Below are 12,702 nucleotides of genomic sequence, written 5' to 3'. Positions count from 1 at the left end.
AGATTATTTTAACTTTTAAATTTTATTGTAATGTTTTTTAAAAAGTTTTTATCTGTGAGCTGCTTTCAGTCTCTACTGGGAGAAAGGCGGCATACAAATAAAATAAATAAATGTTCTGTGTTGGCATGAGGTGAAATTTCTTTAGATTTACACTGAGGCTTAAGTGGAAAAGCAGACTGAGGGTTGAACGAATGTCCAGCTGTAGAATATGCCTGGATTCAGCAACAAACAGCCAATTGTTTATGTAAGGGAAGACATGTATCACTTGCTGATGAAGCTCTGCTACAAACACAGCTATCACTTTGGTAAAGATGCTGGGCACTGTCAAGGTTGAAAGAGAGAGGCATAAATTGGTAATAGTGTCCTTGAATTGCAAATCTGAGAAATTATCTGATGGTCTGGGTGGACATTGAAAATACCCATTCTACAAACTGATAGTCACAAACCAATCTCTTTTCCAAAGTAAGGGAAATGTAACCATTTGGAACTGGCAAGTGGTGATGAAAGAATGGATGTCCCTCAAGTCCAAGATCAATCTCAAGCTCTCCTATTTCTTCAGGACTGTGAAGTATCTCAGTAAGAACTCAGCATTCTTTTTGGCCTCAGGTATCTCCTCAATCATTTCCTTTGTAAGAAGAGTATCAATCTCTGGTGAGTGAGGCAGGAGTGGACCAAAAGACATTTGGAAGCAAGACATTAAATTCTATCATATAGTTTTCCTTTACAATTTGGAGAGCCTATTGGTTGGATGTGATTCTTCACCATTCTAAAAGGTAGGGGGAGAGATGATCTTGGAATCTTGGGGTGACATGTACTGGCACTAATAAATCTTTGGTGATCTGTGTGGTGATGTAGTCAAAGTTGACACTTGTATCGACAATCCCAATGAGAGTAATACATCTGTTTCAAAGATGGTATCTTTTTGGTTGTTGATGTGCTGTTTCAAGCTGGAGTTAGAATGGTTCCTTGGCATTTTTAAGGGCCTTGGCCAGTGGCAGTGTAGTATCATACTGACATGGTGCTAACAGTTTGGACATTCAGATCCTCCTCCTGAGGTCTTGGTGAAAGTTCAGCATCAAACAGGCCGGAAGAGGAAATGGTTAAGACTGCTCAAAAAGGCCAAGTCTGGATGTCCAAGATTATAGGTGTGGTTGGTTTCTGCTTCTTACCTTTTTTTTCTGTGGATCATCTCTACAGGATCTTTTTTAACTTTCAAGTCTTCTCTGCAGCTGTTGTGAGTGACTAAGACTGGTTTCTAGATGGAGTGGCACTTGGTACCAAGGTGGCAGGATTCAGTGTTGTTACAGAGGCAAGGGGATCTGTATTGCTCAGTGAGGAAGCAGACATGGTACTGTGACTCTCCGATATCATAACCATTAGAGCAGACAGAACCCTCTGGCTCTTACAGATGGGGGCTCCCAGCATTGGTGCTGAGGAAGCTAAGGATTTGATTGTTTTCTCCCAAAGAAGTAGTCACAAGTGGACAACTCTGTTACCTTTAACCTGCACTGAAAAGTCAAAATAGATCTGGACAAGTTGACATTGTGCTAAGGTCTGAGACAAGCATTCTTACCCGAGAGAAAAACTTTCCTACTGCACTTACAGTAGTACCTAAAGAGTGGTTGTGAAGCCATAGGCCTTGACGTGTAACAAAAAAAGGAAAAAGGCTAGAAAGAGGGAGTTTGGTTTTTGTTTTTTACAGAAAGGAGAGGAAACAAAGAAGAAAAGGAGCTACCAGATAAGTGAATGAAAAAAACTACTCAAGAACTACTCAAGAACCTTCTAGAAAGTAAAAAGGTCCACAAAACTACTCAAGAACCTTCTAGAAAGTCTCAGCTACATAAGAGGACTCAGAGAGGTTCTGCCACTGTAGTGGATGAAAAAGATGTTAGAATGTGTCTGTTAAAGAGGAGAGACAGAACTACCACCAAAAGCTTCAGCTTTTCAGAAGGTTCCAGATGGTGGCTCTGCATAGGCACAAACCCATGTCTGTGATGAACAGAGATGAACAGAGACCATGAACCCTGATCTTATTTGATCCATAATTAGTATCTGGAAGCTTTCCATCTACACACATACTGCTTTCATAATGGAAGGATTGGAATATTCTCTCATACACTAGTTGTTTGGCCTGAAAAATGTTCTTAGAAAGTCACATGCTATACTATTTAAGTCTACATCGCATCTAAACCTACCTTTTGATAATCTCATTTTCTAAATCCCACTTGACAAACAGCATCTAAACAAACAATATTTTACATATTCAACACAGTTTGTAGCATGAGCAAACAATAGATTTATGATCCTTGATAGCATCTCTTCAAAATGTAATGCACTGACAGAGTTGACTTCCAATAGTGGGTAAAAATCATTCTAGGAAATTGCACTTCTAGGTGCAACAATGGAGTTTTAACAATAAGCAGGATTTGTTTAACATTGTTAATTAAGGACAGGAATCTCATCAATTCACCCCAGGAATCTATATCAGTTGCTAGTTCACAGGGAAACAAGTCATCATGTCCTTATCATATCTGCCACTCTCCACCAATCTATTAAAGATAACTTGCACAACTTTAGTCTATTGCACGAATCCTCATTCCATTCTGTGTTTCTATGTTGGTCAATGAATGTTCACATCAGAATCCTTGTTGAAAGATAACCTAGCTCCCTTCTCTGGTCTGAGAAAAAGGCACACTGTATTTTATCCTACTGTCATAACTACCACTGATGCAGTATGTGACTGGCTTATAATCAATCAAACACATTACATCATTAAATACAATTACCCCAAATGGAGGATATGAAGAGGAAGAAGCAGCTGAAGCAACTCCCACTGTGGGAGGCGGTATCCCTGAAGAAGAAGGTGGGAATAGACCCAAGGCATTCAGATTTAATCCTGGAATTAAATGTGCTTGAAGCTGCAATGAAAAAAAAAAGGAAAGTTATCTCCTACTAGTATAAAAGGATACCCTTTTTTTGTACAGGCGTAATTTCTGAAAGCTTATCTTTGAGCAACTTTCCCCAACTTGACACCCCATGTGTGATGGACTATAAGCACCATGATCAACAGACAACATGCCCATGCAATGTGTTGGCTACTGATGTAGGGAGTTGCAACGAAGTACATCAGAAGGGTGCATGGATGGGCATGCTTAAGCTGGAATGAGACAACACAATTAATGTCAAAATCTTGTATCAAGATATACATTTTTACAAAACTGTTCAACATTTGTCACCATTATGCTAAAAGCAAGTGTAGTCAGATTCTATGAACAACTGCTTTAGCAAATAAAAGAAAAAGAAAAAAGTACAGCACTTTGTAAAATATAGCACAGCCAATACAGCACAATTAATGGAACAAACCCCCTGGAGCCTCTAACAACCTTATTTTCACATACGGTAAAATATTTGTTTTATTAATATATTTTTATCATGAGATCTTGTGGTGGTGGTGGTGGGGAAAAGCTAAAACAATATAAAGAATTTAAACTATTCTGGATGATTAATTTCAACAAAATAAAAATGTATTAAATGACTCAACATGTCAACATGTTTAGCTTTAAAAGACTAAAAAGAGATTTTAAAACAATGTAAAAGTAAAGTCAAAGGCTTTCATGGCCGGCATCCATAGTTTTTTGTGGGTTTTTCAGGCTATGTGGCCATGTTCTAGAAGAGTTTCTTCCCGACATTTCGCCAGCATCTGTGGCTGGCATCTTCAGATGCTGGCGAAACGTCAGGAACGTCAGAAAGAAACTCTTCTAGAACATGGCCACAGAGCCCGAAAACCCACAAAAAACAATGTAAAAGTAAATTGGGTCCCAAAAGCTTTAATGAAAATCCATGTGTTGATCTGATGAGGAGAAGAAATCAATCCTGATGCTAGTCAAGCCTCCAACTAGGACATTCCACAATGGGATGCCACAGCCAAGAAGGCCTTCTTGTGTATCCTTCACCCACACCACATTATATTCCCCCAAAAATGGAAGACAGAGGGGCCCAAAGAGGCAGCCCCTCTGGCAATCTCAGTCATCAGACAAGCATCTATAGGGAAAGCCACTCCTTCAAGCACTGAGGCCCCAAGCTGTTTAGAATTTGAATATCATAATTAGGATCTAGAATTCAGACTGGAAGCAAACTGGCCGCCAGTACAGTTCCTTTAAGACCAGTAACAACAACAACAACAACAACAGTTTATTTATATTTTATATTAATAGTTTATTTATATTATGTGTAGTTTGTATGGTACCGGGGTCAGCAATCTTGCTGCTGCATTTTGCACTAGCTGTATCTTCCAAGTAATCTTGAAGGGCAGCCCCAAAGAGAATACATTACAGTAGTCTAATAAGGAAGTTACCAGTGTGTGGCCTACTCTACCTAAATTATCCCTGTCCAGGAAAGGATTATGGGGAGAGCAGTAAACAGAAAGCACAAGAAACCAAACTACTATCAAACTGTTTTCATTACTTTAATATAGAAAAATTAGAGAATAAACTGATGTACCAACATCTGCTATCTGTGGGTCCTCTCCACATGAGGTAGAAATTCTTGAGAGTTCTACTTCACATAGAGAGCCTCCTTAGACAGAAGAAGCTCCCTCCTTCAAATATTTGCCTTCAACATGAGGGAAACGACAAGGAAGGAGGAGACAGGGCTAATGTACTTGTTCCCCCTTCTTCCATGAGGCTGTAAAAAAAATCAGTTATTTTATATTATTGTTGTTGTTTTACTTCAAGATATTTCCAACTTCTCGTGACCCTAAGGGCAAAGCTATCTGAGGTTTTCATAGCAAGATTTGTTCAGAGAGGGTTTGCCTGTGCCTTCCTCTGAGGTTCTGAGAATGTAACTTGCCTAAGTCCACAAATGGGTTTCTATGGCTGAGTGGAGAGTCAAAGCCTAGTCTCCCAGTATCCTAGTCCATTTATTATTATCATTATTATTATTATTATTATTATTATTATTAACCTTTATTTATGAAGTGCTGTAAACTTACACAGCGCTGTACATACAATCTTTTTAATTAGACGGTTCCCTGCCCTCGGGCTTACAATCTAAAAAGACATGATACAGAAGGAGAAGGGAGTGGTGGAGGGAAAGGGTAAGAGGTCCAGCAGTTCCTCTCTACCTCCAAGGCCTGGGCCAAGGCAGATGGACTGGAGGGAGGGCTTGGCTTCATAATGGATGGTTAATCTTCTTCCAGGGAAAATACATACTCTCACGTAGGATAATACATATACAGTACATAGCAAACAACTATACGACACTGGCTCTCTTTATTATCTACCTGTAGGTTAATGGGTACCTGAAATGGAGCCACAGAAGCCTATATACATGTAACTGTCAAATTTGAGAATTTTATGAATGGATAGACAGAGGTTTCTGGCAAATAGTTGTTTTTGGTAAACAGGAAATGAGAGCTGTACAAGTACTTGGAAACGACTTGTTTAGGAAATGTATCACTCCACTATAGATTAGAAATGCAAAGAAAAAAGGCTTTTACAACCCTGTAACACTAGCCTGGGCAAAGTGCAGGCTCTAGGTTGTGTTGGAATACAACTCCCACCCTTCCTCACAATTGGCTACGGAGGAAAGTGCTGATGCAGTCCAATAACATCTGGAGGGCTACACTTTGCCCGTCCCTGTGGAAATAACTCAAAGAGCACAGCAGCGTGCTCCTGTGAGCTTCAGCTGACTGATCATCTTGGACAAAAGCCAGTTAGGTCACTGTGATTGGGCAAAAGTGCAACACAAAAGATAAAGGTCCCTTGACTGCAAAACCTGCTGTAATTCAGGTTTTAACATAGAAAATACATTCAGCAGAGCAGAAAAGAGAAAATGACAGAGGATTAAAAAAATATTATTGCCCAAACTGCAATAATATAGAAGCTTTTTTTAATTGTTTTTCTTCACTCAACAATCTAACACCTTCAATTTAACAGTACGTTTTAAAAAAAATGTATGAAATCCTTCTTTTCATTAATTCAAACCACTTCTCTTAATCTCCCTATATTAATTAGTTCTGAATCTTGCGTTCCTACTCCTAATTTTTACCCCTCACTTAAGATGCTTCTGTTTAAAGGAAAAGTGGAAAGTTGCAGGATGTGCCTTTGGCATCTAATACCCAAAAATGCTTTGACAATGTAATTGGGGGCTACATAATGCCCTGCTGATTACTAAAACACAACTGAATGGCTAAGAGAATTTTCAATGGATGAGTTGAACTCTCCCACTGTAAACAAATAAAAAAGTTTGGGAATTCTTCAGTGCACATAAAATGAACTAGGCTTTCCACCAGAAAGACCAACCACACATGTGGCTTTCCTTCTAAAGATGAAGAGTTCACCAACACACCCCATGCCTTCTTCAAATTATCTTATAGGGAGAAGATAAAATAATTTACCAGTTTAAACCATGCTACAGGAAATATACTTACATTCATAGCAGCAATATCATTTTCATATGATTCCCTGATTTTCTTCATTATTTCTTCTTCAGCCTTAGCACATGTTTCAATACTGCCTTTAACTGTAATGGTCCTTTCTGGATTATAGAGTGTCAAGTCTTGCAATCTGCAAAGAACAAGGCAGCAAAGTGATACACGTATAATGGGCTCTACTTAAAAATAGAAAGAGAGTAAAACCACTTAAAAGACTTCAGGTATGCAATGTATAGGATATGGGCAAAAAGCAATAGAAGATACAGGAGAAGCAATGACCTGTGGACATAAGAGCCAAGTAGTGCCAGCAACCAGCTCAGATTCAGGCAAAATACAACTAAAGAGTTTATCAAATGGGAGGAATTTCTCTTAAATTCAAATAAAAAGAAAGTGGGGCCAGAACACATTCACTTAAATTCGCTAGTTTCGCGCAATTACGTGAATACGCATTGCAATCGAACTGGCTCCTCATTGCCTGAAAATAGCATGCCATTGCCTGAATTTGCATGTGGCAGTCTATAACGCAATAACGTGAAACCACATGATTGCATTCAGACTGACTTCCCATTGCCCGAATTTGCGTGTAGTGGGTTATCACGCAATAACGTTAAACCCCATGATTGCGTTCAGATTGCCATCGGATTATACTTCCAATTCCCCTTGTCTGATACACTCCTAGGTCCTACCAAGCTACTAGTCATCCAACAAGGCATAGCTTCCTTCCTGAAAGAGGTTTAGCCTGCAGCCATTCTTCTGCCAAACAAAACTGAATAGCTGGGGAGATGTTCTAGGCAACACTGAATGGGACACATAGCTTCTTCGTGTCTTCCTCATACTTTGCCTGTTGTGGTGCTTGAGGAAAAACAGAACCAAGACTGTTCTAGTTCCAGAAAGCAGTGTTCAGCAAGGAAAGAAGGAGCTTTGCATTTTTGTACTGCTAACTCTAGCACCTTCCTAGTTGAATGATATCTGCACATTTACCAAATGGCAAACAGTTTCCAAACTGATTTAAGAGCTTGCAAATAAGAACACACATATTCACCTGGGACATTGTTATGACTTACATCAAAATGTTATGCATTTTTAATTTATGAAACATGTATTGTGGTATGCCTGCTACAGAAACAAAGGGCTGTATGTTTCAAGTCATTTTTTACTGCTATCAAAAATTAGGGTGGCCAAACAACAATCTAAGCCCCATGGCTAAATTCACATACTTGACAAAATTAAAACATACCTAATTCACAAGCATGTGTTTACAATCTTTCACCAGAAAGACATACCAGGATAAAAATTATACTTCCTCTCCCAGAAAAGAAAGTAGAAAGAAAGAGTCATTACCTCTTCCAACCCTCCTCAATGAGGCCTTATAATGATAGCACTCAGAATATGCCAGAAGGAAATCAAGGTGAAGAAATACTTTTTTAAGGAATAAAGGGACAAGGAAGAGATCTGAACAGAGATCTGAACATATTAATAGTTTAGGAGTAAAGGACACCTAACATGGATACCAAGGGAAAGAACAAGGGGAGGGGCAGGATCCAAATAATTCTATTTTTGTCTTCCTACCATGTCACCTTTGCCTCTCCTGGACAACAAAATGAGATAACTCAATCCTGGAACTCTCCCTTACTGCATATAGAGAAAAAAACTAATTAACTTTGGTCTTGAATGATGGATCCAAACGCAGAACCACTAAATCCTTGAGAAAAATACATAATTCCTTCCTAATGTATAAGGCCCAACACCCAGAAATTATGTGTGTTGATGTAATAGCAATCAGAAATAAAGCTTTCCATGACAGAAACTTAGGAGTATTAGACTTGAGGATCTTGTACAGTTAAGGTTGAAGAAAAGACAATGCTACATTAACTGATACCTATCTAGGATCATAGGCCTTCCTTTATCCACTGCTTATAAAAAGCTCTCCAACAATTCATAACACTTTATTCAGACTCTTAGTGGGGTCTTTCCTAGGAGACAATATTGTGTCAATTATATTACATCCCAGCGTCTCCAGATTGCCCCAATCAACCTGCAAGAATATAGCTGTAATGAGCTCAGCTTTGAGTAAACATACTTTCCTACACTAGCAGATCTTTCCTAGTAAGAAAGGATTATAGGTTCTGACATGACAAATTTGGTAGGTCAAAGCCTTCTGGGAGTCACTTGGGAACAATTCATAGCTTTTCTTTCTGCTCTTGTTTCAATTTGCACAGAAAAGAACGTTTATTGGGAAAACAATTGTAAAGACAACAAAACCCAATCTGTTCTGCCACCAGGTTGTCAAGTTACTCATCCCTCATGCTTTGGCTGTGTGAAAATGGGTGAAATTGTTTTCACCTTGCAACTGAGATTTTGAATATCTAACTCACCATAAGGAATGACTCCCCCTACATTCTTCCTGCTCAGCCAAACCTCTGTCAAGTTGAAACGTCCCTATAAACATTTGGCTGAAAGAGCATTCAGTTGAGCTAAATCCTCCCAAATTCAATCCTGAACAATTTACACTTTGTTTCCTATACAATGGATTCACACCAAACTGGGGAGATTATCAGCTGGGGGGGAAAGCCAGGAGTAAAAGGTATATTCCTGGCAAAGTTGCACAATCGCATTGAAGATTTTCAGACACATCATGCTTATCCAGGACTTAACCCATGAAGATCCAGGAATGCTCCAGCAACAAACCATTCACATGGAAGTCCCGGGACTGGTTTGTTGCTGGAGCAGTCCTTGATCTTCATGGTTTAAGTCCTGGAAAAGTGTGACGTCATCTGAAAATCTTCAGCACAATCATGCAACTTTGCTGGGAGTGTGCCTTTTTCTTCCCTGATTTTCCCCCGTCTGATATTCTCCTAAAAAGGACAGATAATACCTCCAAAGACAGAATCCGATTAAAGATGATTTGAGGAAATCAATATAACATGTCCAATAGTAAATATATATATATATTCATCATGCATAAATATAAGGTACTGCATCCAGGAAGAAAAAATCAGATGCACAAGCATAGAATGGGTGACAACTGGCTTGGCAGCAGTGCATTTGAAAGAGACCTAGGGGTCTTAGTAGGCCACAAACTAAATAAATGTCAACAATGTGATGTGACAGCAAAAAAAGAGAGAGAGAGAGAGAGAGAGGGAGGGAGAGAGAGAGGGAGAAAATACAGCAACCAGAACAATGGAAATAACAGAACTAAGCTATTATGTGAAGTCGAAGGCTTTCATGGCCAGCATCCATACGTTTTGTGGATTTTTCGGGCTATGTGGCCCACAAAAAAACTACCAAGCTATCGTGCTTTGGTCAGATCTAGTGTTTAAGAAAGCTATCAACAACCTGTAACATGCCAGAGGTGTGCCAAAAATGATAAAAAGTCTGCTAAATTCTATGTGGAATGACTGATGGAGTTCGGCATGCTCAGCGTGGCGAGGAGAACACTGATATGGCAGCCATTTTTAAATATCTAAAGGGCTGTCTGACTGGTGATGTATTACTTAAGTTGTATTCCTTAAATGCAGCAAACTAAACTGACTGTCCACTGGCATCTTAAAAACTAAGCAAGTCATTATGACATAATATTTTATAGACTTCATTCTAATTTGTGTATTACAGTGGATCCTTGTTATACGCTGGGGTTTGGTTCCAAGATCCCCCGTGTATAACAAAATCCGTGTATGCTCAAGTCCCATTAAGTATAATGACATAGCAAAATGGTGTCCCTAATAAAAAATGGAACATCAAGGTAAATTTATACTTTTTTGGAACATTTTCAAACCGTGTATACTTGAAACTGTGTATAAAAAATCCGTGTATAAGAAGGACCGACTGTATGTGCCTTTAATTTGCCTGTTGAGCTATGGCAACTCCATGAATTTCATAGACTTTTCTTAGGCAAGTGATACTCAAAGATGGTTTCGCCAGTTCTTTCCTCTGAAATATAGCCTACAGCACCTGATATCCATTGGCTTTCAGTTGACAGGTAACTTGAAGGTGTTCATACCCATGCACGCGCGCGCGCGCGCGCACACACACACACTCACACACCGTAGAATCAAAAAACCATAATATGCAAGGAGCATATCAGTCACATTTCTATGGAGATATAAATCTATTTTCCAGTTGTACCTGGAACTGGAATAAACAATTATATGAATTCAATTATATGAATGAACTCTAATGTTCAGGAAATGCTACAAGCCATTAAGTCAATTCCAGTTAATTAGAGGTGCCTCACATGAAATGGTGGTGCATCACATGAAACATAACATGAGGTACTAGTGGTTCCAGTAAGTGAATCATTTTAAAACTACTGTTTCAACCCATTGTTCTGTATCTCTCAGAACGGATTTGGTTTTGTGGATTTGTGAATCTGTTCTGTGCATATTTATTTGTCCTTTAAACACTGAGGAGGAGGATACTCTTTCATACTTCAGTAGTAAACCATAAAACCTCCTTTAACATGCACTATCAGCAAGGAAACCATCTAATACTTACGGAGATATTGTGATTTTAGTGTCTGTGTCCTGTTCAATTTTCTTCAGATTCCGTCCTTCTTTACCAATAAGCCGGCCAACAAAATTGTTATGTGCTAGTATCTTCAAAGGTATTTCTTCTGTACTGTAAGCAATCCAGAGAATTATATGAACTGAAGAGTCACATAATCCACTAGTAACCATAAATTCCAAAGATGAATGTTCCACAAGGAAACAGGCTCTGATAGTTAATGATATAATCAGGGAGTTCTCACATTGTTATAAAACTGGTCCAGTTAAAGAAAGAAAGAAAGAAAGAAAGAAAGAAAGAAAGAAAGAAAGAGAAGTTTGATACTCTTAAGTGTAGTTATTAATATTGTCTGAACTACAGACCTAACTAATGGTAAAACTCTTTTAGGAAATTTTCAGAAGGAAGGAATTACTATTTTCTGCTATTTCCTTAACCTTGGAGAAAGATTCCTCTCTATCAGCCAGCCACAGACCTCTCCTTCTACTTGATTTGAATCAAAGTAACCTACTTCTTTGGGACACTGTCTCTTCCAAGTCTTCTCTACTTTTGCCTTCTTTTCTACCTTATAACCAGAAATTACCAGAGCAAGTAGCTTATTAGGGGTGGGATGGGGAAAGTAGGAAGAGCAAAACAGCAATTTGTATGTCCTTCAGACACATTAACCTCTTCAGCTTCAGTTGACATAATGGGGCTTAAACAGTTGTGTTCCACATAAATAAAATATCATGGCACCAAAAATGAAAGGAAGGAAAGGGAAAGTATGCCTCTGCATGTTTCTATCACATATACAATGCATAAAGAATGATGTGGCTTTTCATGCTATTTCAGTAAGAAAGAAATGTAAAAACCACAAGAGATTAGAGCAAAGTCCAATGCCACTCTTTTCTCTGACCAGGTGTTTTCCTCTCCCACATCTAGTATACCCCTGTATTACCACTGCAGTGGTATGGAAGGGACGTGCAGTTAATTTAACAAAAAGATAAGAGATGCTTTTCAATTTATCAACAGGGACTTTTAAGCAAACCCCAAAATCCACTGCCTACATGTAATGCTTACAAATTATGTAAAAATAATTTTCTTATAAATAACTTCAAATCACAAATAATGAATGCACTCATTTTTAAAGAGGCCTATCAAATCAAAGCACCCATACTTTTCTGATACTCTCTATTTTACCACTGCCAAGCTGCCTGGGAATGACCCTTCACATCTATACATGTTTCATTTCCTGTTTGCAAGTATTAGAAAGCCATCTGAAAATAAAACAATCACTAAACTTGCACCACAAAAGAGGTGCTGGAAAGTGAAGTGAAAAGTCTGCTTTGCTATTGCCCATCTATTGCCTTCTGTCACTCTGTAGTACATGCAAAAATACCATAAGAACCAAGACCTGACAGTCCTCAGGATTCATCTGTTATTTTATATATCACTGCTTTTAATTATCAATGATTTTAATTACTGGTTTCAGTTAAAACATGGGAACATACCCTTAATCAAACACTATTTACTCACAACTTGGTATCTTGAGCTTCCTTCTGCATTATCTCCATGATGATTTTACAAGCGGTTGAGCACCCTTCTGGAGTAGAATGGATTGTAATTGGTTTTTCAGCAGCACCTGCATTTTCTTTACGATGAATATCAATTCTAGAAAGAAAACAGTAGTAAAATGTATGTTACAGCTTTCAGAAATTAGCCTGAGTTCTTTACTAGTAAAGTGTCTACACGCCAGAATGTTAGAAATATTGGCATGGATAGGATATGCA

The 12,702-nt window shown here is 38.5% G+C and overlaps 1 protein-coding gene across 1 annotated transcript in view; it reads right to left on the bottom strand.

The window, feature by feature from the left end:
* Positions 1–12,702, bottom strand: part of IGF2BP3 (insulin like growth factor 2 mRNA binding protein 3) — an 88,331-nt gene that overhangs the window by 16,310 nt on the left and 59,319 nt on the right. Inside the window, exons 7-10 of the mRNA XM_089533081.1 lie at positions 12,449–12,583; positions 10,928–11,050; positions 6,431–6,566; positions 2,787–2,918 (exon numbers count right to left, since the gene is read on the bottom strand). Of these exons, the coding sequence (XP_089389207.1) occupies positions 2,787–2,918; positions 6,431–6,566; positions 10,928–11,050; positions 12,449–12,583 (526 nt within the window). The remainder of the gene's footprint in view (positions 1–2,786; positions 2,919–6,430; positions 6,567–10,927; positions 11,051–12,448; positions 12,584–12,702) is intronic.

Source organism: Sceloporus occidentalis, unplaced genomic scaffold (assembly GCF_023333645.1).
Source record: "Sceloporus occidentalis isolate IW3139 unplaced genomic scaffold, rSceOcc1.0.p SCAF_7, whole genome shotgun sequence".
NCBI classification, from domain to species: domain Eukaryota; kingdom Metazoa; phylum Chordata; class Lepidosauria; order Squamata; family Phrynosomatidae; genus Sceloporus; species Sceloporus occidentalis.
The sequence above is the reverse complement of the archived record's forward strand: the minus strand, read 5'-3'. Positions and strand labels throughout refer to the sequence as shown.